Raw genomic sequence first — 25,201 nt, 5'->3', positions numbered from 1 at the left:
CTTCCAATTCTCAAGGTTATTTTGATATTTTAGCCTTTTTATTCTTTTTCTTTCCTTTTAGTATTCTCTCAAGAGGGAGAAAAGACAAACACGTACTCAGTCCAGCATCTTGAAAGGACGAATGTTCTTTTTTCACTCCCTTCCTGCAGGGCTAGCAGAAAATTTAATCTCAGTCAGTGTTAGGGCCTCCTTACCTCTCAACTGCAGGCATCAGACTCCATTGGCAGGTTTATTATTGAAGCCAACAGTGATCCCTCAAAGCCTGGCACTTTTCTCCTTCCCTGTCCCAGGAAGAGAACGGGAAGGTTACTGTCTAGTCCATCCTCCATGAAGTCTTGCTCACCTCCTACAGTACTACCAACAGCCATGGGAACTTCTGGCTTTTGTTCCTTCCCAGGAATCTCTCCTCTTTCCTCTGTTCTGTTTGCCCTTAAAGTCACTGCTCCTTTTCTCTGTGTCTCCCTTCCAGTACACCTAGCCTGATCTCTTCAACAGGCTCAGGTTGTAGGAAAATTAATTCAGAAAGGAAGTGTTTTACAAGAGCCTTCTTTTAGCTTTATCATCATAATACTTCCCTGAGGCAAGAAAGTACAAAATGGACTGGGTACCTTTCTGTAACTAAAGATGGAAAAAACAGAGGGAAAAGAACACGAATATCTAAAAATTATCTTGCTACTATATATTGTACGTATAGTATACAGATAGTTTTGCTGCATTAAGTCACTGAACTGTGACTTAATCAATTCATATTGATGAACATTTGTTACTTTTTTTCTATTACAAATAATGCTGCAGGGACTTCCTGGTGGTTCAGTGGAGATCCCACATGCCTCCCGGCCAAAAAACCAAAACATAAAACAAAAGCAATATTGTAACAAATTCAATAAAGATTTTAAAAATGGTCCACATCAAAAAAAAAATCTTAGAAAAAAACAAATACTGCTGCAATGAATATACTTTTATGTACATTTCTGTACAACTAAGGGAGTATATCTTAAGAATATACTCCCTCTTCAAAATGTAAAACAAAGGTACCATGTGACTCATCTAGGTATTTAACTTTCTTAGTTGGCTTGGGCTGCTGTAATAAAATACCACAAATCAAGTGGTTTATACAACAGAAATTTATTTGCTTACAGTACTGGAGGCTCAAGTCCAAGATTAAGGTGCCAGCTGACTGGATTCCTGGTGAGGGCTGTCTTCCTGGTTTGCAAGTGGCCACCTTCTTACTGTGTCCTCACATGGTGTAAAGAGAGAAAAGGGCTCTCTTGGGTCTTTTTTTTTTTTTTTTGGCCGCATGGCACATGGGATCCTAATCCCCCAACCAGGGATTGAACCTGTGCCCCTGCATTGGAAGCGCAGAGTCTCAACCACTGGACCTCCAGGGAAGTTCCCTTGGGTCTCTTCTTGTAAGGAAATCAGATTCCCACCCTTATGACCTCATTTAACCTTAATTACTTCCATAAAGATCCATCTCCAAATACAGAGATACTGGAGGTTGAGGCGTCAACATATAAATTTTGGAGGGACACAAATGTTCAGTCCATAATATTACCCAAGACAAATGAAAATATATAGCCACAGAAAAACCTGGACACAAATGTTCATAGCAGCATTATTCATAAAAGCCAAAAAGTAGGAACAATCCAAATGTCCATCAACCAATGAATGGATAAACAAAATGTGGTATTTTCATATACTGGACTATTATTCAGACTTAAAAATTATTGAAGTTATGATATAAGTAGTATGGATGAACCTTGAAAACATTATGCTAAGTGAAAGAAGCCAGTCACAAAAGGCCACGTAGTATATGATTCCACTTATATGAAACAACCAGAATAGGCAAGTCTATAAATACAGAGAGTAGCTTAGTGACTGTCTCGGGTGGGGGTTAGGGGTGGAGTGGGGGCAATGGGATTGAGTGCTAATAGTGATGGTGGTTTCTTTCAGGGGAAGCAAAAATGTTATCAAATTAGATTGTGGTGATGATTGCATAACCCCATGAATATACTAAAACCCACTGAATTGTATCCTTTAAAAGAATTATGTGGTGTGTGAGTCAATAAAGCTGTTTCTAAAAAATTATATATAAGTATAAATATATATACATATATATGTGTGTATATATAAGATGAGAAGCAGATTACAGGGAGCTTTGACTGTGAAGCTAAAGTGTTTGTCCTAAAAGGAAACGATTTATGAATAGAGGCATAAAGTGAAAGCAAATTCATTAAGATTAGTTTGGCAGTTCTGTGCAACATGGGCTGAAGGAAGAGAAGGGATTCCAGTAAAACAAGTTAGGTGGCATTAATTATCCATATGATACTATGATGATACTCCAAGGCAGGAGGAAATGATTGGTTTGATCTTTTGTTTGTTGTAGCAGTTACTAGCTAAATGATACTCCTGTCTGAGCCATGATGTAACACAGTAAACTGCAATAAATTCTCCCAACAACTTCCTCATTAAAGCGATAGTCATGGGACTTCCCTGGTGGCCCAGTGGTGAAGACTCAGTGCCTCCAACACAGGGGGCGCAGGTTCGATCCCTGGTTGGGGAACTAAGATCCCACAGGCCACGCAGTGTGACCAAAAAAAATAAAATGAATAAATTGACAGTCATAGGTGACTTGTGGTCTCAATAAATTGAAAATTTCTCCCAATATTAATAACATTCTTTTGCTGAATCCTCTCCTGGTTTCCTCGGAACTACCAGGAAGTATATTCAACATTCTTCTAAGCCTTATAATAGTGTCTAAAATTATATATTTTATATCTTTAGTGCTAAGTCATTTAGTGAATGCTGTCATTTTATTTTTGTTCTTCTTTGATCCAGAGCTTTACAAACTTAAATTGGCCAGGTTTCAGGATTCAATATATTGAACTTAAAAAAAATTATGCTTTCGTGTCTGTTATCAAACCACAAATGCATTTTCATAAACCATATTAGAAAATCTATTAGTTTGCCTCTTAGGATAGCTACTTTGTTTTGTTTCAAAGGGCTTATCATTATTTGTTTCAATAACCTTCTGCTTCATTTTCAGTTTCCTTTAGTTTAATTGACTTTTTGACTTTATCTGTCAACTTTAATAAATCATTTCTTTCTTGTAAAATATGGACAGCTGTTAGAATATAATTTACTAAAGCTAAATCTTTTTAAATTTTTTACTTTTCAAATATTTAACTATTCTCATTTTGCAATTTCTATTATGTGACTTTACAAGTTTAGGTAAGATTTACAAATTACTTTTGTAGCTTACCATTAGTACTGCTTTGCCCATTGAGGTCTAAATAGCTTCCATTATCCACTATACCAATTTTCAATTCTTCAGATATATTTTTCTTTCTGTACAGTAACAAATATAATTCAAAGAAAATAAATGGGTCATTCTCCTAAAGCATAGAGTGCTTTATAAACAACGTGCATGACAAGGCAGGTAGTGCTGCAGATGTTTCCCAGGTATCTCTATGACAAGATGCCCATTAAACATTCTACACAATTAACTTTAACTAATGGGTTAATATGGAAATTTGTATTACTGATTTTTGCTTACTGCACGTACTATTATAATCTTTACCAAGAGTATAGTAAAATTATGCCATACAACTGTAAGGTCCAATATAGTCAATCACATAAAAGCTGAGGTTGCATTATTACAAGATTTAATGAAATAACCAAGTAAGTGTGCAGTTAGCCAACTGGAGGTGGTGGGAGGTTGAGAAGCCAAATGCCAATTGTATTCTGAGTTCATATTATTGTAGGGTTCATTATCAAGAGTCCTTTTCTGTATTCCAGCCACCAAATATCAGCCCTGCATGTATGGCAATAAAGGCTGTTCTAAGTGCCACAGTGAAAATGAAAAGGAAGTGAGAAGGGAAAGTAAGGGAGAGATAAGAGATATCTCAAAGGACAAGTCTATAGGACTTAGGAGGACTGGATAGGAGGCAAGGGTAAGAAATAAAGACACTCCTGGATCACTTTAAGAATGACAATGGTGATAGAAGAGGCGGGGGTAGAAGTGGTTTCATTCCATTATTTGGCTTGGTAAAGGGACAGGGAGGGAGGTATAAGTTGGTTTTAAATATGATTTAAAGCTGATAACAGAAAACTCAGATGAACAGTTAAAATACAGGACTTCAATATGAGGAGGTCAGGGTTTTGATACAATGGTAATTATGGACAAAACTGAAAGTAAACAGTCTAAGAATGCTTTCAGAAGGGAAAACATTGAGTAAGAATCATTAGGGAAAGAATTAGAGGGAGAAGAACCACATTAACATAAAAGCTAACATTTGAAGTTTATGATATCTTTTCACATACATCATATTTAATGGAACCCTTGAGAGGTGGGAGATTAGTTTCAAGTAGATTTATTCATTCACAAGTATTTATTAAGTGCTACTGAGAAGAGGAGGGTAAGTCACAGTCCTTGCCCTTAATGAGTTTCTAATCCAATGGGAGAAGCAGACATGTAAACAAGAAATTAGGGGCCCTGATTCCAGCACTAACAATACTGTTTAATAATTGGCTACTTACTTCCCAGTCTCCATTACAAGAAAATCACATAAGGCTAAGAGATAGTGTCTATCACTCTTCTATCTCCAAAGCCTAGCAAAGGATTTAGCTTATAGGCACTCAAGAAGTACTCTAAATGAAATGAATGAAAAACAGAATAGTGCCTCAGCAATGACGAATGTTATTTTCTGTCAGAGTATAACGTGTGTGGGGAGAGTAAAATATTAGGAAATATGGTTGAAGTCGTTTGGAGATCAGATTTTGGAAAGCCTTATATACTCTGCCAAGGAATTTACAGGTGGCAGTATTGAGGATTCAGAGAATTTAAAACATGGGAATGACATAATCAGATTTGTGCTTTGGAAAGACAACTTTGGTTGGAGTGTGAAGGATAGACTGGAGTGGGTAGAGATTATAGGAAGGAAGCTGTTTAGTACATTACAATCGACCAGTGCTTTCTAAACTTTTAAACATATTTAAGTGTGCATTTAGAATGGGAGGCCAACAGTACAGAAGAGCAAAGTGCTCTGACCTGTATTCAAGGTCCTGGCTCTGCTCAGTAAATGCTTGAAGAAAAAAACATAAAACAGTGGTACCTAATAGGTCCTTCACAAATATACATTTTCTTCCCTCTTTTCTTCCTCTCAGTGCTGATTAAAACAGAGCCAATGGATAAATCTTGAGGATATAAGGCAGGGAATAAAATGAGGCCCTCAAGAGGCAGAAAGAGAGGGAATCAAAAACAGGAGAGCTTGTTTGGTCTAGGGCAGGAGGACAAACAACTTTTCTTGAGATGAAAGGCAGACCTAAAGAAGCATAGGGGAGGAAGGTTAGAAGAATTTACATTTAACAGGAGAAGAATGGAGGAGGAGGGAATGCTAGATTGACAAATCTCATTTATTTTTAATTTTTTTGTAAATTTATTTATTTTTGGCCGTGTTGGGTCTTCGTTGCTGCGCACAGGCTTTCTCTAGTGGCGGCGAGCGGGGGCTACTCTTCGTTGCGGTGCGCAGGCTTCTCATTGCAGTGGCTTCTCTTGTTGCGGAGCACGGGCTCTAAGCGCACGGGCTTCAGTAGCTGTGGCACACGGGCTTAGCTTCTCCGCAGCATGTGGGATCTTCCAGAATCAGGGAATGAACCCATGTCCCCTGCATTGGCAGGTGGATTCTCAACTGCGCCACCAGGGAAGTCCCTAGATTGACACATTTTAAACCTCCATCAGGATTAGATGAAAAATAAAAGGGCTACTGAGGTTTTAATACATTAATTTGCAATGGCTATAGCAGTTGTGAAAACGTTCCCCAGCAGCACTTAGCAACGTGGGAGGAGCAAAGCACGTGGACCGTTGGATTCAGGCAAGATTGGGAACTGGCAGGATGAGAGGGGCCTAAGGAAAGGAGGAAAGTGATCCGAGAAAGCTCTTGGAAGGCTCCCTGAAGTGAACGACTATAGGTTATAGGTTAAGAAGAGAAGGAAGTCAAATAAGGAAGTTGACAGAGTGGAATAAGAGAAGAGCTGATGTACTTAAAATCTTGCTGAGGTCTGAAAGTCATTTATAGCAACATAACTAGCCTTCATTCTTTTGATTTTGCCAACAAAGAAAATCAATTTGATTTTCTTCTGTATTAACCATCATGACTATGGTTCAAGTGAATAGATTTTTGATGATTTAATACATAACTCTTTTTATAAGTCCCCAATTCAATGCCAAGCATTTCTGTCACTGAAAGGCAAGATAAAAATGACAAAAGAGGACTTCCCTGGTGGCACAGTGGATAAGAATCTGCCTGCCAATGCAGGGAACACGGGTTCAATCCCTGGTCCGGGAAGATCCCACATGCCACCGAGCAACTAAGCCTGTGTGCCACAACTACTGAGCCTGCGCTCTAGAGCCTGCGAGCCACAACTACTGAGCCCACGTGCCACAACTACTGAGCCCACGTGCCACAACTACTGAGCCCACGTGCCACAACTACTGAGCCCACGTGCCACAACTACTGAAGCCCACGCGTGCCTGGAGCCAGAGGCCACTGCAATGAGAAGCCTGCATACTGCAACAAAGAGTAGCCCCCACTCGCCGCAACTAGAGAAAGCCCGCGTGCAGCAACACAGACCCAACATAACCAAAAATAAATTTAAAAAATAAAAAAATGAGAAAAGAATAATGAGTAGCACCAGGCCAAAATTAATTTGATTAGCTAAGAAATAATCTACTTAAGCAATCATTATACTTTTAGGTAAATAACTTCATTTCTGTCTATATAGTTAGCATTAGATCTTTTTTAATATCAAGTTTGTTACAGGTTCATAAAAATAAAGTTCAAATATCCATAGTATAACACAAATATGTATGATTTTCAGAAGAGGTTTCCTTGGATCAATTAAAACGGAAGATTCAAATTATTCTAAAAGTAAAGGCAATACCGAACTTTTCAAAAAAGATTTAGGTTGAGTATTTTGGTGAGAATTTCTCATACAAAAATATGGTGGTTTGATTTAAGATAACACACTGTACAACCAATCAAGCAAAATGTAATGCTACTGAGAAGTACAAACTTTCATTCTGGGATGTCAGTGACACTTCTCATACAGAAATCAGGGTCTCTTTTTTCATACCTCTTGTGCCATAAGATGGCTCCAGGGGCTGAGGGCCTAAAATGAAACAAAAGGGATAGTCAGGGTTAAGGCACTATAAAGCTAACTGTGCCTGATAGTATAGCCTTTGGCTAATTTTCAGTCAGGCAGTAGCTCTCAGGTTAACACTTTTCTTTCCTTTAATCATAGAGGTTAAAGATGCCTACTTCCTTTTCCATTCAAGCACCAACTGCCTACAGAGGGGTTAACGATGCGGGTGGGAAGGAAAAGGACAGTTCCCCCAGCTTTTGTACTTGTGAGCAAACAGCTTTTATGATTTTTACTACTAATGATAAAGACAGCATAAAATGGTTTAAAGGCTCCTTCCTAAAATACTTTTTCCATGTACCTTTTTTCCCCCCACAAATGGAAAGATACTGCTGTACCCAGATACTAATTAGTTTTGAGGCACAAGTTACATTAGAAGAAAAAAGAACTTGGGCTAGTGTGTAAATTTCATTCAGCGGAGACTCCTTGGTTAAATAAACAGCAGAATTTGCTGAGTTGGGAGAAAGGAAAAGAGGCCCAGAATGCTTACTGCTTGTCACTGTCAGCTTTCTCATGGAAGACTTCACTAAGGGAGTTTCCAGGGAGGAGAATGAGCTATTCTAAGCAACGACATTTAGGAAGAAAGAGGAGTTCCTGTGGTCTTCGGGCCAGCTAGCTATAGAAACTGGTCCCAAGTAGTCAATGGCTTGGAAATGGGGTAGATGAATTGTGAACTGCCCGTACAGTACAGTTAGGAAGTATGTGGATAAAAATTCCTGGAGCTGAAGTCTTCTTTATTGACAGAATCAACAGAACATGCATGGCAGAGTTGGCCACAACGTCCTAACACAGCACATTCTGACATTCAAGTTAGACTCATTTAAATGTGGCTCCTTTTGATTCCTTCAACTTGGTACTATGATTATCTGTACACGGGGATTCTATATTGAAACAACCTCACTCACATCACCACTATCACTCAGTTTTTGGATACTAACAGATTGGTCCAAATTTTAAAAAAGGTAATAGGCTAAAAGACAAAAAAAAAGTCAACTAAGCTATCAGGCCTAATCAAGAATGGCTTAATATTATTCATCCTCTTTGAACATTTTACTTAAGTGTTTTACTAGAGCTACTAGCTCAGGGTTCCCACCACATGCATCGATTTGTTTATAGGCTTTAGATTCAAGCTCTTTAAGAGTATTCCGAGTGTATTCAAAAGAACCTACGTTCTCAAGATAATGTACACAGTATTTTTTAACATCTACATTTTCGGTTCTCTGGCGCAAGATGTTCTGCACCTGGGTGCTTTCAGGCCTAGACCAAATAGCATGAATAGTAGGGAATGAGAACTTTCCCTCTGTTAGATCTTCACAAAAGCTTTTGTTTGCACTATATTCTTTGGAGTGTAGATTAGCATAATCATCCCTAATTTGGAAAAAGAGCCCAAGTGTATTCAGTAGTGGCTTTAAATCTTCTTTGTAATCAGAGAACAACTGCATGAGACCTACTGCTAATCCAAATAGTCCACCTGTCTTTTGCAGCACCATTGCTTTATATTCTTCTTCAGTGGGACAAGTGTAATTATCCCTCCAGTAGATATCCAGGCCTTGTCCCTGATGGAGTTCTAAAAGCTGGCGGGTAAAAAGCTTTACTGCATCTGGGTGATCAAGGGTTAAGACTTTCTCTAGGCCAAGAAAATATACATAATTGGCAGAATTGATGACAGATGGAATTCCATAGATGCTGTGTGCCACTGGAAAGCCACGACGGAGTTTTGAGTTGTCTTCAATATCATCGATGAGTAAACTGGCATTATGCAACATTTCCGTCACTTCAATGATAATCTAACAAGAAATACAATTGAAAAATTTCATTTTATTTGAATTATTCAAAAGAGCTTATAAATACTTAATGTATATTAACAGATTATCAAAGTGTCAGGTGCCTTAGTTTTTACAACTAGTTATTATCTAGCAACCTCAATGTAAGATATGTATGATCATTAAACTGAATTAAGAGCTAGGAGTATTTTTACATGATATCTATTAATTTCTTGGAGATTAAGAAAAAGGTTAGAATTGCCTAAATACCTGTAGCTTGTCTTCTGGAACTTTTAGCCAATGATTAAACGCCTGTGAAAGTTTGGTTCTCACTTGTTTACCTGCATTTAAAGAATAAAATTTGGCAATAAATTAGTATTTTTAATTACAAGAAACACATTCAGAAACTTCCTGTGAAACTAATAAAACTTGACAAATCCAGCCCCACCAATCCATTATCTACTGTAGAGCTTGTCTTCCACTGCTGGGCCCTACTACCTCCCTCCACCAAAACTCATATCCTAAAATGCACAACCTTTTAAAATTAGGGCAGGCAGAAGAGAGTTCTAGGACTCCAGGGCCCCATCAGTAAGCTCACTCCTTTCATCTTAACTTATATCAACAGTTTTGGAATGGAATGTGTTTTTTTTTAACATCTTTATTGGAGTGTAATTGCTTTACAATGCTGTATTAGTTTCTGCTGTATAACAAAGTGAATCAGCTATATGCATACGTATATCCCCATATTCCCTCCCTCTAGCGTCTCCCTCCCACCCTCCCTTATCCCGTCCCTCTAGGTAGTCACAAAGCACCGAGCTGATCTCTCTGTGCTCTGCGGCTGCTTCCCACTAGCTATCTATTTTACATTAGGTAGTGTATATATGTCAATGCCACTCTCACTTCTTCCCATCTTACCCTTCCCCCTCCCCTTGTCCTTTATTCCTGTCCTGCTCCTAGGTTCTTCAAAACCATTTTTTTTTAAGAGTCCATATATATGTGTTAACATACAGCATTTGTTTTCCTCTTTCTGACTTGCTTCACTCTGTATGACAGACTCTAGGTCCATCCACCTCACTACAAATAACTCAATTTTGTTTTTTATGGCTGAGTAATATGGAATGTGCTTTTAGGGAATTATGATCTAATTCATTCTTTTGAAAAGGGAGCCAGTCTAGTTAGTGGCAGTTAATTAGCACCATCCACTTCAGAGGCTATAGGTATTTTTTTTTTTGACATGTAGTTGATTTTCAATGTTGTGTTAATTTCTGCTGTACAGAGAAGTGATTCAGTTATACATATATACACATTCTCTTTTAAAATATTCTTTTCCGTTATGGTTTATCATAGGATACTGAATATGGTTTTCTGTGCTATACGGTAGGACCTCGTTGTTTATCCATTCAATGTATAACTATAGGTATTTTTTTGTTTTTGTTTTCCTTTTAGTTTTCCTTTTTACTATACTTTCCTCTAACATCAAATGGATGGTTTTGGATAGTTCCTTTTTCTTTTTTCTAACTTACTAGTCCAATATACAATGTAACTGAAAGGAATTTTTTTTTTTTTTTTTGTGATACGCAGGCCTCTCACTGTTGTGGCCTCTCCTGTTGCGGAGCACAGGCTCCGGACGCACAGGCTCAGCAGCCATGGCTCACGGGCCCAGCCGCTCCGCAGCATGTGGGATCTTCCTGGACCGGGGCACGAACCCATGTCCCCTGCATCGGCAGGCGGACTCTCAACCACTGCGCCACCAGGGAAGCCCAAATATAGGTATTTTAAAGTAAATGTACTTTGCTATTGAATTACCTTATAGAATTACCTCTTAAAATTATCTACCATTCCTTTATATTAAGATTTTAGAGACTGGACAGCTCTGCTTCTTTCCTATCAAAAAGTGAATTACCACTCCATGAAGTATTCCCTTTTAACATCCTGAATTTAGTCAAAAGTTAATCTCTTTATTTTGACTAGGGCCATTAGTTTTTCAATATTATCTCTTTCTTACACAGAAAGCTCAAGAGAGGTCTTTGGGTAGTACTCACCACTAGAAGTCATTTTAGCCCAAATATAAAGGAATGGTAGATAAAAACCACAACCAGTTCATTTAATAAAAATGTTCTTTCTATGAGCTTCCTGCTAAAGCGAATGCACAGTTACACCCTAATTTCAGATTAGGTTTCAGGAAAATAGTTACATAAAGTTTCAGTGAACAAAAACAGTATTTTCTGAGTCCTATCTGTGTTTTCTCTGCACCAATCAGCCAAACAAATGAATACACACACCCTCATCACATACCCAAATGCAACAAAGTTTCACTTTCTGTGAGAAGTCTAAAAGGGAAGGATCTCTTAGGGTTCTGGAAGCAGTATCCTCTGTCTACTAGCCTTTAGAATGTGGTCTGAGTAGCAATTATATCCTTTATCCTTCTGATTTACTTTCCAGTTTGACCAAGGTCAATCTGGGCTATACTGAGAAGGCACAACTGTGCACAGTAACCCTATCACCTTAAAAAAGAGGAAGAGGAAGAGCAGAGAATCATGTGCAGGCACATTTTCCCCTTCACTTCAGAATGTATTTAGAAAACAGTACAAGAAATGGCTTAACTTACAGGTACTCAGGTATGTATGTATGTATGTATGTACGTATGTATTTATTTATGGCTGCGTTGGGTCTTCATTTGCTTCATGGTCTTTCTCTAGTTGCGGTGAGCGGGGGCTACTGTTCGTTGCGGCGCGTGGGCTTCTCACTGCGGTGGCTTCTCTTGTTGCGGAGCACAGGCTCTAGAGCGCAGGTGCAAGGTGCAAGGACTTCAGTAGTTGTGGCTCACGGGCTCTAGAGCGCAGGCTCAGTAGTTGTGGCGCACGGGCTTAGTTGCTCTGCGGCATGTGGGATCTTCCCGGACCTGGGCTCGAACCCGTGTCCCCTGCATTGGCAGGCGGATTCTTAACCACTGCGCCGCCAGGGAAGTCCCCTCAGGTTTTATTTTAATATTACAGTAATTACTGTTTCTTTTTTAAGACTTTAACGTTACTGACTCCCTTTCTGCAGGCCCTCTTCCTCCTCCATTTCAAAACCCACCCTCCACCTCCCACTGCAAAGGCCTGGGGACCTACACTTCTAGAGTAAATAAAGAAACATAAATAAAAGTCATTCTACTTCACTAATTTCAGAATATCCTAATATCAACAATTATTAATTATTATAACCTCTTTTCAGCAAGATTAACTTTACAATAGAATAAATGGCCTGGCCCATCTTTAAGTCACTTTAGTAACTCTGAAGCTCTCTGTGAAAAATAGTTTATGCATAACACAGTTTCCTCTTTCTTTAGGAAACTCTTTTGAGGTTCTATTCTATCATGGGTGCAGGAATATATTCGATTTGAAAAATAAAAAGATGGGATACCTAATGAGAGTCTTAAATATGTTATCTAACGGCCTAAAACATTACTTCCAAATAATGAGGATTAAAAAAAATGTTAACAGAAGTAGTTCATTACACAGGTAAGCATTACTGTTAAAATGTAACTATAGGCAGTCCTTGTTCTGCACAGTAGTGGAGCAGAGACGCTGGGTGGTGCTAGTTGGACACTTGTCATCACTGGTAACTGGCATGTTTTATGGCAGCCCAGTTCCAACCAGTGTTTGCCAGCGTGTAACAAAGTAAGTCCAGCAATAGGTGGGAAGAGTACAAGAGAAATAGTGCTACCTTTCTCAATATGAGACTCTAAAATAAGTAAAGTTACTGGCTGCTGAATAAATGTCACTCAAAAGCAGTCTCTTGGCTTTTTCTTAAACAGTAGGCAACTTTTCCCTTGCATTCTCTGCTTGTCTCTCCTCCATTCTTTTGAAGCATTGACATTAACAAGTATGTCTCCATGAGGGTCTGCCAGAATAGAAATGACACTAATCATGATGGTTTCCAAGGTGGAGGAAGGGACCTACCACTCTTCTGGCTTCAGACAACAGTACTTATCCTCCCCAGACTCAAGAAGAATAGAAATGCCATTGAGGAGTGCTCATCGAGAAAAGTGTGCACTTTAGAACAGAAATGACAACCTTTTTGTGATTGAGATCATCACTACAGTTGAGCCACACTATGGGCTAAATGGGTTTCTATAGTTGTCAACTTATCACCGTTTTTTTTTTTTTTTTTGAGCCATGCTGCGCAGGTTGTGGAATCTTAGTTCCCTGACCAGGGATTGAACCCGGGCCCTCAGCAGTGAAAGTGCAGAGTCCTTACCACCAGACTGCCAGGGAAGTCCCAACTTATCACCTTTTAGTGATTTTTTTTTTTTGCGGTATGCGGGCCTCTTACTGTTGTGGCCTCTCCCATTGTGGAGCACAGGCTCCGGATGCGCAGGCTCAGTGGCCATGGCTCACAGGCCCAGCCGCTCTGCGGCATGTGGGATTTTCCCGGACCGGGGCACGAACCCGTGTCCCCTGCATCAGCAGGCGGACTCTCAACCACTGTGCCACCAGGGAAGCCCTAGTAACTGGTTTATACATGAAGCTTTATTACAAGAAGCCACGCTTATCACATGCATGAGTTTTTCTTTGCTACTATCATTTCCCAGAAAAGCTTAAAAAAAAAAAAGAGCAAAATAAAACAAGCACATACATATGATTAGGCAGGTGTTTCTTTAGGAAGCCATGTTCAAGTGACTCATCTTTATATAGGAATAATGTGGGCTATGCTTCCAAGTAATGTGCTTTGGATGCTTTACTATTTGTTTCTTACAGGAACTAGTAGTATAAGAAATGCAGTGTATGTGATAATAGAAAACCTGAACAGGAAAGTTAAGTGAAGCTTCTTCTTGTTTCACAAATTGGCAGATCATCCCCTAATATCTAAAGAGTAGGGAATAGGAATGTGTGGCATGCATAAAGAAAAAAACTTCTAATGAGATACTCAAATGTTTTAAGTGTTTTTATGTTTTTAGTTATGTTATAAAATTGGATATTTTTTAAGGGGTGCCTCAAAAACATCCCTTTTAAGAACAAAAAGTTGTAAAAGTTTATTATTATTTTCCTCATGTGTATCTTCTTACAAAATAGAAAACAGAAACTCTCAAGACCTGGCAATTCTAACCTTTTCTGTATGCTAATATTGAAATGATGATTACTTTATATAGCTGACCCTATATGTACTGTAACTAAACTGTTACCTGGTAACTGAAGTAAGTACTTGTAAGGTTCTAGAAGAATTCTTTGGGCTGTTTCTTGAGTCTTCTCCATTGTTTTTTAATTTCAAAGCTGATCTGTAAAAAAGGAGAAACATAAAGATGATGTAGTTAACTAAATTATCTGAGTATCAAAGTACAAAGGAATTTGTATTTGTATTTCAAGGTGTTGTAGTAAAGGTAAACTTTCAGTTTGGTTTTAAATGAAAACTCTACACCTATGAAATCTTGAAAACATTATGTTAAGTGAAGGAAGATGGTCACAAAAGGTCACATATTATATGATTCCATTTATATGAAATGTTCAGAACAGGCAAATCTATAGAGACAGAAAGTAGACTCATGATTGCATAGGGCTGGGGTGGGGGGAAGAGAGAGTGACTGCTAATGGGGTTCTTTTTTTTGGGGAGATCAAAATGTTCCAGAATTAGATTGTGGTGCTGGTTGCCCAACCTTGTGAATACAACAAAACACACTGAGTTGAATACTTTGAATGGGTAAACTATATGATATGTAAATTATCTCTCTTTAAAAAAAAAAGCAAAGTCTTCATTTAAGTGATTATATTGGTCAAGGTGTTCACCTGGATTTTAAGTGGTTTCCTTAGTTACAAAACTTACACTAAAAGCCGTTCCTATTTTATCAACCATAAAATTGTTGACATCAACATCGAAAGGCAACAACAGAATTAGATACTTCTATACTTGACTGATCACGTAAATTAATAAACATACTTTTTTTTCTAAGAGCATTAAAATGAGTATGTTTTGGGGCTTCCCTGGTGGCGCAGTGGTTGAGAGTCCGCCTGCCGATGTAGGGGACACGGGTTCGTGTCCTGGTCTGGGAGGATCCCACATGCCGCGGAGTGGTTGGGCCCGTGAGCCATGGCCGCTGGGCCTGCGCGTCCGGAGCCTGTGCTCCGCAGCAGGAGAGGCCACTGTTGTGAGAGGCCCGTGTACCGCAGGAAAAAAAAAAAAAAAAAAAAAAAAAGAGTAGGTTTTATACATTTGACCCTTAAACAACAGCGGGGTTAGGGGCACCAACACCCCCCCCCCGCACACACACACACACAACTGAAAATCTTCTGCAGCCACAGATTCAACCAAGTGCAAATCATGTAATACTGTAGTATGTATTTATTAAAAAAAAAAATCCATGTATAAGTGGAGCCCAGCAGTTCCCACTCATGTTGTTCAGGGTCAACTGTGTATTTAAAATATAAGGAGAAAATCCTATTCTGCATTTTCTTCACAATCAATCAATTTTCGACATTCTGATTAAGACATGCATTTACTTGAGTGCAATTATATTATTAAAATATTCCCCTGTAGTGACTTATTATTCTGAATTTTATATTTACTTCAATATTTCCTAGAACATCACTCAGTTTTCCTAGAATCCCCCTTTACTATTGAATCTCTACTACTTCTTTGTAAATATCTATTGCTATTTTTGTTTGTCCTCCTATTAGGAGTCTTCATTTCTGTTTTTGTTGTTTTTTCTCTTTTTGGGGGGATGGGAGGGAGTTTTCATTTCTAATTGGCACACTTCAGAAGGTTTCTCACCTTTGTCTACTTTCTTTTGCTTCTTGGGACAATGATTTGGTCTCTAGGATCATGAGCCTAAAAGACTGAAAAGTGTATTTTCTGTATTTTCTTCTACATTTGCCTTGACCAACAATTAATGTTAAGTATGTTGCAAGGGAAAAAAGTTCAGAAAATATTTTGAAATAATCCAAATACCAGTTTAGTAACCTATTACCTATACTGTTTAAAGTTTGACACAGATTATCTTATTCTTAAGAGATTAAAGAAAGAAAAGAAGATGATGCACAGGAAGAATAATCACTTAGGTTAAAAGATTATTGAACAGAATTAAAAGTAGAATTTTAAAAAAGCATCTCATATACTGTTCTATTTAAACCAGTTAGTAGCCATCTCTTCCCAACTAGGTTGAGAAAATTATGTTTATCTTTTTCACAGCCTCCAGAACACATGTGACTTAACTTAAAAATCAGTAAGACCAACTTTCAATAATTCTCTTTTGTCTCTGTATCAGTAACAATACGCCACTAGACAGATTTTCAGCGCTAATCTGTTTCAATTCTTAGGGCTTAGCTGGTTGATGTCTTGTTCGACTGAAAATATTAGTTATGAACTTTAAAAAAATCATTCTTTCCTTTGCTCACTCTGGTAAGTTTAAGAATACTCACATAACAAATAAATCAATTAATGTTCCTTCCCCAAATAATGTTTGTATGCAAGTATTCTCAACAGTGGGAAAACACAGAAGCCTCAATTTTGCTAGGTACTGAAAACTAAAGTTTCCTGTCTTCTGAAGAGTCTGAGGGTTTCTACATTACTGTGGCATATACTCTGATTTGGCTCTTTTTCTTTTCTTCTTTTTTAACCCAAAAGACTCCAATTTATCACACCTAGAAATTTCAGCTATCACATACTGGACCCGAATATAAAAAGGCATTAATGTGTTACATGAACTCTACTAATTTACTTTTTTAAAAGTAATTAATTTTTAAACTATTTTACCGAAGTATAGTTGATTTACAATGTTGTGTTTAATCTACTTTTAGAACGAACCACCACAGGATGCCTCTGTGAGAGTCTGAAACTACTCATTTTCAAAACTGGGAAACTGCTTTACATTTGTTCAAACAACACACGATGAATATTAACACAAAATCAGATTCTCTCCTCCGTCTGGACTACTGAAGCAATATCCTCCTGGTCCTCTACTCTTTAGCCAGTGACCTTTTCGAAATTCAAATCTGGTCCTATCTCCCTTCTGACTGGCAACCCTCCGGTTATCCCATGGCTCTTAGATAAGAACAAACTCCCTAACATAGCGTATCAGGTTCGGACAGCCAAGCCCCGCGCCCTCCCACCCCCGGCCCAGCTGCTCCTCATGGTTTAAAAAGCTCCCTCCTGGAAGAAGGCTTTCCAACGTGATGTTCTTTCTCTCTGGAATGTTCTTTCCGTAGTTAACTCCCGCTAACCCTGCCACTCTCGGCTGGATCCTCACTCCCTCGGGAAAGCCTTCCCTCATCTCCCTAAGGCAAACTCCCTATTTCCAATTCTCTTATCACCACGAAACTCTCCTTCGCGGCACTCACACCTGTTGCAATATCACACTGACTTGTGTGGCCATCCTGCCTGTCTCACTAGGCTCAGGCTCATGACGGCAGGGACCACACCAGGCGGTGGCGTTCAAATGTGGGAAAGACGAAATGAACGAAGGGACGTAAGCCGAGTACCTTCCAATGCGTTAGAGGACGAAATCCGGGCACACGAACAGAAAAGGGAAAATATCGTGCAAAGTAATTTTTTAAAAAGGGATGGGTCTGTTTTCAGAATTGCTAAATCGACAAAGTGTAAGCGCGGCTGTGAAGCGTGGAGTGCATCCTTCCACTCGAACTCCGGGAGACGATGGATGGGTGTGAAGTAAATTGCCGGAGAGGTACATGGAGGGAATTTAAATAACTTCGAGGCATATTTTCCACACAGGCTTGGCAGAAGGGCTTCCAACGCCGACTCCGTCTAGCGGAGCCCGCAGGGTCGGTAAGGTTCCTGCTTCCTCTCCGCCCCGAGGCCCCCTTCCGCTCCGCGGGGTCCCCTACCGCTCCTCCCCTTCTCCAGCGAGAGGATGGAAAATTCAGACACAATCCGGTTCAGCATCCGGGTCCTCACCCTCCTTTCTTTCTTTCCTCTCAGCTCCGCCTCCCAACCTCCCCCACCCTCACTCCCCATCCGGGTTCCCCCCAGCCGCCACCACAGCCACTCACGGTTCGAGGATGATATCACAACTTTCACGCCGGGGGTCCGGGAGTAGCAGTACCCAGCATCAACTTCCCACCTTATAGTTCAGAACAAGGCTCCCCCGGATGCCTACATGAATCCCTCCCCTCACTTCACGATAGCACTCTCCGCCTTCCTCACCCGCCAGCGACACCGCATTGCTCGGTGCAAGAAAATGCGCCATCCCGCTCACACTGCGCAGGCGTCGTTGCCGCCTCCCCTTTGCTTTGTCGCCCCGCCCCCTTTCCCTCCCCCCCTTCCCTGTCTCACGTAGGCGCGGGGCGTTGCGGGTCTTGCAGTTCTCAGGGGCAAGGCCTCGCGCATTGGCCCCAGAGGCTGGACTACATTTCCCGGGGAGCTATGAGGCGTAACTTTCTGTTTCCATAGAACTGGTGGGAAAATGGCGTCGTTGTTTGTATCGCGGGGACCAATAGGAACAGAGTATGGGCGGATTCTAAAGAAGTCTGACCAATCCGAGGTCGTCTAAGAGGCCATCCGGGAAAGAGGTAGGGGAGGGGAAAAAAGTCTAGGGGAGGGGAGAAAGGAGGGAAGGGGGGGCACTTGGGGTGGGGGGGAAGCGATGTTTGCCCGTCAGTCGAGTCCGGAGTGAGGAGCTTAGGCGCCGGAGCGGAGGGAGACTCTTGCGCTTAAGCTTGCAGCCGCCACGGCCACCGCCTGGACCTTTGCCCGGAGGGAGTCGCAGAGGGTCTGTCGCCGCCGTCCTCTGCAGGACAGCGCGACTGGGGGCTCGGACCTCCAGTCCAGGAGGGATTTTTCGTCGTCCCCCCTCCCCCCAGCGAGGGAGCCCGAGCGGCCGCCAAACAAAGGTACCAGTCGCCGCCGCGGGAGGAGGAGGAGCCGGAGCTTTAGCCTCAGCCACCGCTGGACCCGCCGCCCTTCTTCCCCCATCTCTCCCCCGGGCCTGGTGATTTTGGGGGGGAGCAGGGGAGGGGACTCTGGACGTGCCAGGGTCGGAGCTTGCCTCCCAGGAAGGTAGGGGCATTTTCTGGGGCTTTCGCGGTCTCGTAAGGGGGTCTTCAGGGGAGTCACTGGGCCCGGCCGGGGAGCCGGGGAAGATCGCTGGGATGGTGTCCCCCGGCGCCCCAATTCGGGGCCTCGGCCTCCGAGGAACTCGCGCCGCCCCCCTCCCCCCCGCAGTTGCCGAGTCCGAGTCGCCCCCCACCCTGGCGGCCGCACACTCGGCGCTTTAGTGCCCCTCGGCCGCGGTGGGGGGCCCCGACCGGTGGGGGGGCTCTGCCGCCGCCCGGCCCCTCGGCGCTCTCGCCGTCCCCGCGGCCGGCAGACGTGGATCCCGCTCGCACTTGTCTGGTGTCCGCCCCGGAGCGGGACGTGGGCTGAGCCTCTGCGGCGGGTTGGTGTAGCCCGCGGCCCTCCGGCGGGTCCGCCGCCCCCGCCGTGCTCCCCGAGGCCCGGCCCGCGCCCGCTCGGACGCGGGGTGCGCAGCTCTTCCGAGGGGGAGCGGCCGGGCCGGCGCGCAGGCCTGCGGGCAGGAGGGCGGTAGACCCCGCGCCGGCCCCCGGGCTTGTAGTGAGTTTCTTCTCTGACAGAAATGGCGTCATTGTCGGAGACGGGAAACTCCGTCGGGTCCCGACAATGGGGACGGGAAGCTGTCGAGCTGTGTAGGTGGTCGGGTTTGCGGGGATGGCGGGGCCAGAGGGGGCCCCGGCTCGGCGTTTGGTGGTTCGGGGACTGACGCCTCTTTCGGCTCCTTGTCGGGGTGCAGGCTTCGCACGGTTCCCTCCGCCTCCGCCGGTGCAGAGAGGTGCCCGTGGTGTTGACGGGGTGTCTTTTGTTTCGCCTCCAGGTGCAGGTGAATCTGGTGTTTTCGAGGGGATCGCGGCCCCAGGATCATCATGAAGGTAAGATCACCTCCAGAAAGCCAGCCTCGGGGGCTAGAGGATCCAGGAAGTGGGGGGGTTTGATCGAGGTCGTGTGAGCGACCCCGAGTTTTGCCGAGGAAGGTGTGTGAGGTGGCTTGGGGCCCGAGCTCGTCCCCGGGGACGACGGGGGTCAGCTGCCGTGGATCTCGGTGGGCTTTGCTGTGGACTTGGAGCCGGTTATAGGATATCTTGCTGAGGATGATGTTTTTTCCCTCGTATAGAACCTCTTTTTGCCGGGAATGAATGATAGGAATAACTGCGTGAATTTAAGTGTTTTAAAAGCAGGTCAAGTAATCTGACTCTAGAAACTGAACCGTACTGTGGTTCTATCGGTTACGCCGATGAAAGAACATCTCATTTATTGTGTGAACAGTACTGTGAATTTTTAGTAAAAGACCTATTAGATTAGCGAAATCAAATATAATCTTAATCGAAAGATTTTTCAGGAAAATGTTGGTGATCTTTAGACAACTCAGAGATAGCAGTTGTTCCTTGTATTTCCGGGGATTTAGGATTATATGGTGTGTTTTTCTCTACTGATCCATTTGGTCTCTAAATTATCAGATGCTCTATTGCATTGTGATAAAACCGATGTGGAAAACCGATGGTCAGGTTCCTCTTAAACGTAAACATGTTAACTGAATGTAGGATGTTGTCTAAAAAGTACAGTCTACTTAAATGGTGGAAGAAATTACAGTCATAAAAGGACAGGTTTTTTTTTTTCACTTTAGAGAATATGTAATTGAATGCTGTCGTATTTTTTAACGCACTTGAGGATGAAAAGCCTTAGATATCTGAAATGTCTAGATTCAACTGGTGGAACTTAGAGACTAGCAGATATTTTTCATCCATTACAAATTCACAAGTGCTTGAAAGGAGTACAGGGTTTTCACAAGGATAGAAACACATCAGTTAGTATGTTAAAATGTGGGTGTCATCTACTTTTGATAGTTCCTTTGAATTTTTTTAAAAAAAATTTATTTCTCTTCAGAATCAGGACCGCTTTCATAGTACTGCATTCAGATTAAGATTTGCAATACTTATGTTTATGGTGGAAAGTGAAAGCTGTGGCCACTTAAATATTTATCATTATACAAAGTAATTAAATTTCATCCAGTTTTTTGTGTTTTTTGTTTTTCTTTTTTATGTTTTTTTATTCTTGAGTTTGGGATGCTGTAATTACCCTACCTGAAACAGTTTATATCTGCTGAATTACTATTTCGCCTTCATGTAAATGAAAAAAACTGATGTTTCAGAAATGAATCCCTTTTGTTAATCACAGATGCTAGCTACACCTTCTGTGACCTGTATGAATCAGTGACAAGTAAATTTATCAGGGAAAACTATGTATCTTCTTTGGTGTTGGACAACAATTTCTTAAGAAAAGTGTTGGGTTGAATAATATATAATAAGATCAGAAGCTGATTAATACGGGATTTAGTTTGGAATAAATGTTGTAATCTGTCACAGTTTCCAGTGTAGTGCCTGGCACATCTCGAGCACTCTTAATGTTTGGTGAAAAGAAATGTAGTAAGTTGAAGGTCTTTTAGATTTTAGATTTTCTTACCTTTTCTTTCTTCCTTTCATTTCCTTTTTTTTTTTCCCCTTCAACTTATCTGTTTAAAAAAATGAAAGTACGTTGGAAGCTTCAGCCCTGAAAGTTTTACGGTATTAGGCAAATGCAAATATTTTGGTATCAGTTTAGAACTACTCATGTTAAGGGCTCAGCATTTCCATTATTACTGGCTTATAAAAAAAGTTACTAGTAATGTTAAAAGGAAAGAATTGTTAAAGTAATCTAATTTTATGAAAGAAGAACTGCTGTTATTGTCAGTATAGTAAGTCCTCTCTTTGGGAATCTGCTAGTAATCAGAAGTCCTAAAAGTGTAGCTTATTTCTTTCAACTTAATTTTTTATGTTGTGAAAGTTGAGAGGCTGCCCATGATTGGTATTTTGCTTTAACAAAATTGCAATTCAAAAAGTATGTAGTATTGATTATATTAGGCTTAGATTTTCTTGTTTGTGTGTTCCCAGTTTCTATATTGTAATGACAACTGAGCTGTAGAAGGATTTATGCTAATTATCAGATCTTATCAAACAGATTTGTATTGTGTAGCAAGCTTTTAAGTTTGTAGTATGTGTCCTACTAGTCACAGAATTAAATTTTATTAAGTGATAGTGTATTGAGGCAATTCAAAGTGTGTAGGAGTACACTTTTTTGGTTGTTGCTTTAAAGTCCCAAAACAAGGAAAAATATATGTAGCATTTTAAGTGCTATATGTTTTAGAAGCAATTTTCCTGTTAGAATTTACTTAAATAAATAAATAAAGGCCTCTTTACTGATGAATATAGTGTATCTCATGGTATTTTTGCCCAGTGTGTTTTTGAGACATGACTGTAATATAAAAGCAATTTTGTGCTTTAACATAGATCATGATGTTGGTGTTATGTTTAGTTTATTTTTCATCTTTTTGGTAAACCTTTCAATGTCACTGATAGCACATTATCAGGAAATAATAGATTATTGAAGTTTATAAATAATTCTGAGTTAATTATGTCAGATTTCCTACTTTTTTCTAAAACTTTTTTTTTTTGCTTTTCTATTACGCAGGTTATTAACATTTCTCATTACACTGCAGTAAATTTTGAAGTGGAAATGGACTGGATAGAGTAGACATTTCAGAATCTTTAGGGGATAAGTGATTTAGGTGGTTGTACTTAGGATCTGGGGAGATGGGCTTTTTCAGATGTACCATTCTCTCCTCAGTAATCACTGCCTGAGACCACATAAAAATAATGGATTGATTACAAGTGCCTTTTTTAATGTCTTTTGCTGTGTGAGTATTCTCAGTCCCTTTCCCCTTCCTCCCCCCCCCTTCCTTTTCCCTTTCCTCTCTCTGGATCCCTCCCTCCCTCCCTCTTTCTCTTCTACCTTTCCTTCCTCTCTTCCTCCTTATTCTTTCCTCCCTCCCTCTCCCCATCTCCCTTCATTTCTCCCTCCCCCTTTTATAAATCATTCATTTAACAACATCCCCTTCCATGTGTCAGGCAGTGTGGCATGAAGGTAAATACGCTCTCAGACCTGCTGTCAAGGAGCTCACAATTTAGTTGAAGACGCAGAAAAATAAAGCAAACAGTGCATATTGAATTATAAGAGTATTTTTTGCAATATACAGTATTTGTGATAAGTGCAATGGGAGGGCATAAGAGGACACTTAAAGCAGAGAGCCATTGAAAGTTCTCTGGTGGAACTGGCATCTAAGCTGAGGGTTAAAGCTTTTGCTAGGCAAGAAGAGTAGAAGACAGTGTTTCAGATAGGGAACAACATATTGGAAAATAAAGGAAAGAACAAGATGAGGTATCTGGAAACTGTAAGTAGTTCACTATGGCTGGATTAACTTAAAGCATGATGTGTTTGGGGTGGGAATAGGAGGGCAGTGATGGGAGATGAAGTTAAGTTAGGGAGTTGAAAATTTTCTCGAAAGCTACATGGAACCGCTGAAGATAAAGACACTGATTTGTACTGTAGAGAGATCACTTTGGTGGTATTGTAGTGAATACGTCAGAAGGGAGATCTGAATGGAAAGTCTGGAGATTCCAGGTGATAAGTCAAAGTGAGAAGTGAATAAGGACCTGAACTAATGTGGTGGGAGTGGAACAGAGGGAATAGATCTGAAATACCTAGGACATAGAATTCAGGGCTAATAACTCACCCTGGGGTGGGAAAAGATCGAGGTTTCTCTATTGGGGCATGAGATAGATGTTATCGTCATTTGAGTCATGCTGTCACTGGAGTAAACATGAATAAGGTTCTGAGTATTTAAGGGACCTGTAGGAGGTCCACATCCAGGTGGACTTACTAATTAAGATGTAAGGGTAAGAGCAGGTCGAGTGAAGAGAAAGCAGAGACTTGCTTAATCCAGTGTGAATGTTAACCTGTAGTTAATAGTCATAATATTTCAAGGGATTTAGACCCATAATATGGCAAATGTATTTTGTGCTATAAATTTGTGGTCTTTTCGATGAACAGGTAATTTTATAAAATACCGACTTGTTTTCTGTCCAAATTTCTAATCCTTTGCTTATTGTAATTTTAAAAAGTATGCTGGACGAGTACATATTACACTGAAGAGTGTGTTTTTGCTAACTTAGCTTGTAAATTCAGTCTCTGAAGCGATATTGCATGCCTTCTTTGTACCAGACATGGTTGTAAGTATTGAGGATACAGCAGTAAACAAAATAAGAATTCTTGTGGATTTACTGTCTACAGTTGACCCTAGAACTGCACTTATATGTGGATTTTTGATAAATACAAATATGCAGTGTAAATGTATTTTCTCCTTCTTATGATCTTAATATTTTCTTTTCTCTAGCTTACTTTACTGTAAAATACATATAACACTCAAAATATGTGTTAATCGACTTTTTATGTTACTGGTAAGGCTTTGGTTAACATTGGATTAGTAATAGTTCAGTTTGGGGGAAGTCAGAAGTTATACATGGATTTTCCACTGCATGGGGGTGGTGGCGCCCCTAACTCTTACATTGTTCAAGGGTCGACTGTATTAGGGTAGACAGACACCAAACCAGAAAAAAAGAAGTGATAAGTGGTATGAAGGGAAGTGAAGCAGAATCAGGATAAGAGGGTAGAGTGACCGAGAGTGTTGCTTTAGATTAGATTGTTTGACCCTGAGATGTTTAAGGAACAGGAAGGTGGCCTTTAGGGCTGGAGTGGGAGGAGATGAGGCTTGAGAGGTCACAAGGGCCGGAACAATGTAGGCCACAGCAAGGACTTAGAGTAAAACCTGAGTGTGCTAGGAAGCCACTGCAGAGTCTGGAGCAAGAGAGTGAAGTGGTTGTGTAGAGAATAGAGTGTAGGCAGCAAGAGCGGAAGCAGGAGATGAGTTGCGCGTCAGTTCTGGTGAGAGAGATGGTGGGGGACCAGGTGTGGGAGATGGTTGTATTGAGGGTGGGGACATAGAATTCTGCTGGATTGGGTGCGAGGGAAAGGTTCTGCTTGCTGCTGCTTACAGATGACTAACCCTCCCATCCCTGGCCCCTTTAAATAAAAATCTTTTTGCTGTGATTAGTTGGTGGATGGGATTCTTGGAACTGAGTGTAGCCAAGGAGCTGTTCCCAACTCTTAGCCTTCCCTTACGGGTGAGCAGTGAACACTGAGCTGAGCAGTCCTTTGTTTTTGTTTTTGTTTTGAATTTTAGGAAATGAGGTAAAATTCACCGTTTAAAGTATGCAGTTCAGTATTTCTTAGTCTTCTCACAAGATCGTGTATCCATCACTACTGTCTAACTCCAGAACATTCTCACCTTCCCCCCAAAGAGTTCT

General features: G+C 41.0%; 2 protein-coding genes across 10 annotated transcripts in view; one reads left to right on the top strand and one right to left on the bottom strand.

Annotated features, from left to right (window-relative positions):
* GGPS1 (geranylgeranyl diphosphate synthase 1) lies at positions 1-18,178 on the bottom strand. Of its 9 annotated transcripts, none has more exons than XM_060126514.1 (7): positions 17,945-18,144; positions 14,131-14,223; positions 9,234-9,304; positions 8,851-8,987; positions 7,135-7,170; positions 3,263-3,348; positions 1-281 (listed from the first exon to the last, which is right to left on the bottom strand). In XM_060126514.1, exons 2-7 carry the CDS (start codon positions 14,198-14,200, stop codon positions 256-258), a joined length of 426 nt encoding a protein of 141 aa, XP_059982497.1. In that variant the 5' UTR covers positions 14,201-14,223; positions 17,945-18,144; the 3' UTR covers positions 1-255. The 9 variants fall into 9 exon arrangements, 8 of the variants coding, with proteins under 8 accessions (XP_059982497.1, XP_059982495.1, XP_059982499.1 ...); XM_060126512.1 differs by having other exon boundaries at positions 9-151; XM_060126516.1 differs by lacking the exons at positions 1-281; positions 3,263-3,348 and adding an exon at positions 4,282-5,710 and having other exon boundaries at positions 8,847-8,987.
* A 395-nt stretch (positions 18,179-18,573) lies between these two features.
* The window catches only part of ARID4B (AT-rich interaction domain 4B), a 126,943-nt gene continuing 120,315 nt past the window's right edge, over positions 18,574-25,201 (top strand). The window contains exons 1-2 of the mRNA XM_060126875.1: positions 18,574-18,784; positions 19,783-19,837. Coding sequence (XP_059982858.1) covers positions 19,832-19,837 — 6 coding nt within the window. The 5' untranslated portion in view covers positions 18,574-18,784; positions 19,783-19,831. The remainder of the gene's footprint in view (positions 18,785-19,782; positions 19,838-25,201) is intronic.

Source organism: Lagenorhynchus albirostris, chromosome 16, assembly GCF_949774975.1.
Source record: "Lagenorhynchus albirostris chromosome 16, mLagAlb1.1, whole genome shotgun sequence".
In the NCBI taxonomy this organism is placed as follows: domain Eukaryota; kingdom Metazoa; phylum Chordata; class Mammalia; order Artiodactyla; family Delphinidae; genus Lagenorhynchus; species Lagenorhynchus albirostris.
This window is presented reverse-complemented; position numbering and strand designations above follow the sequence as displayed.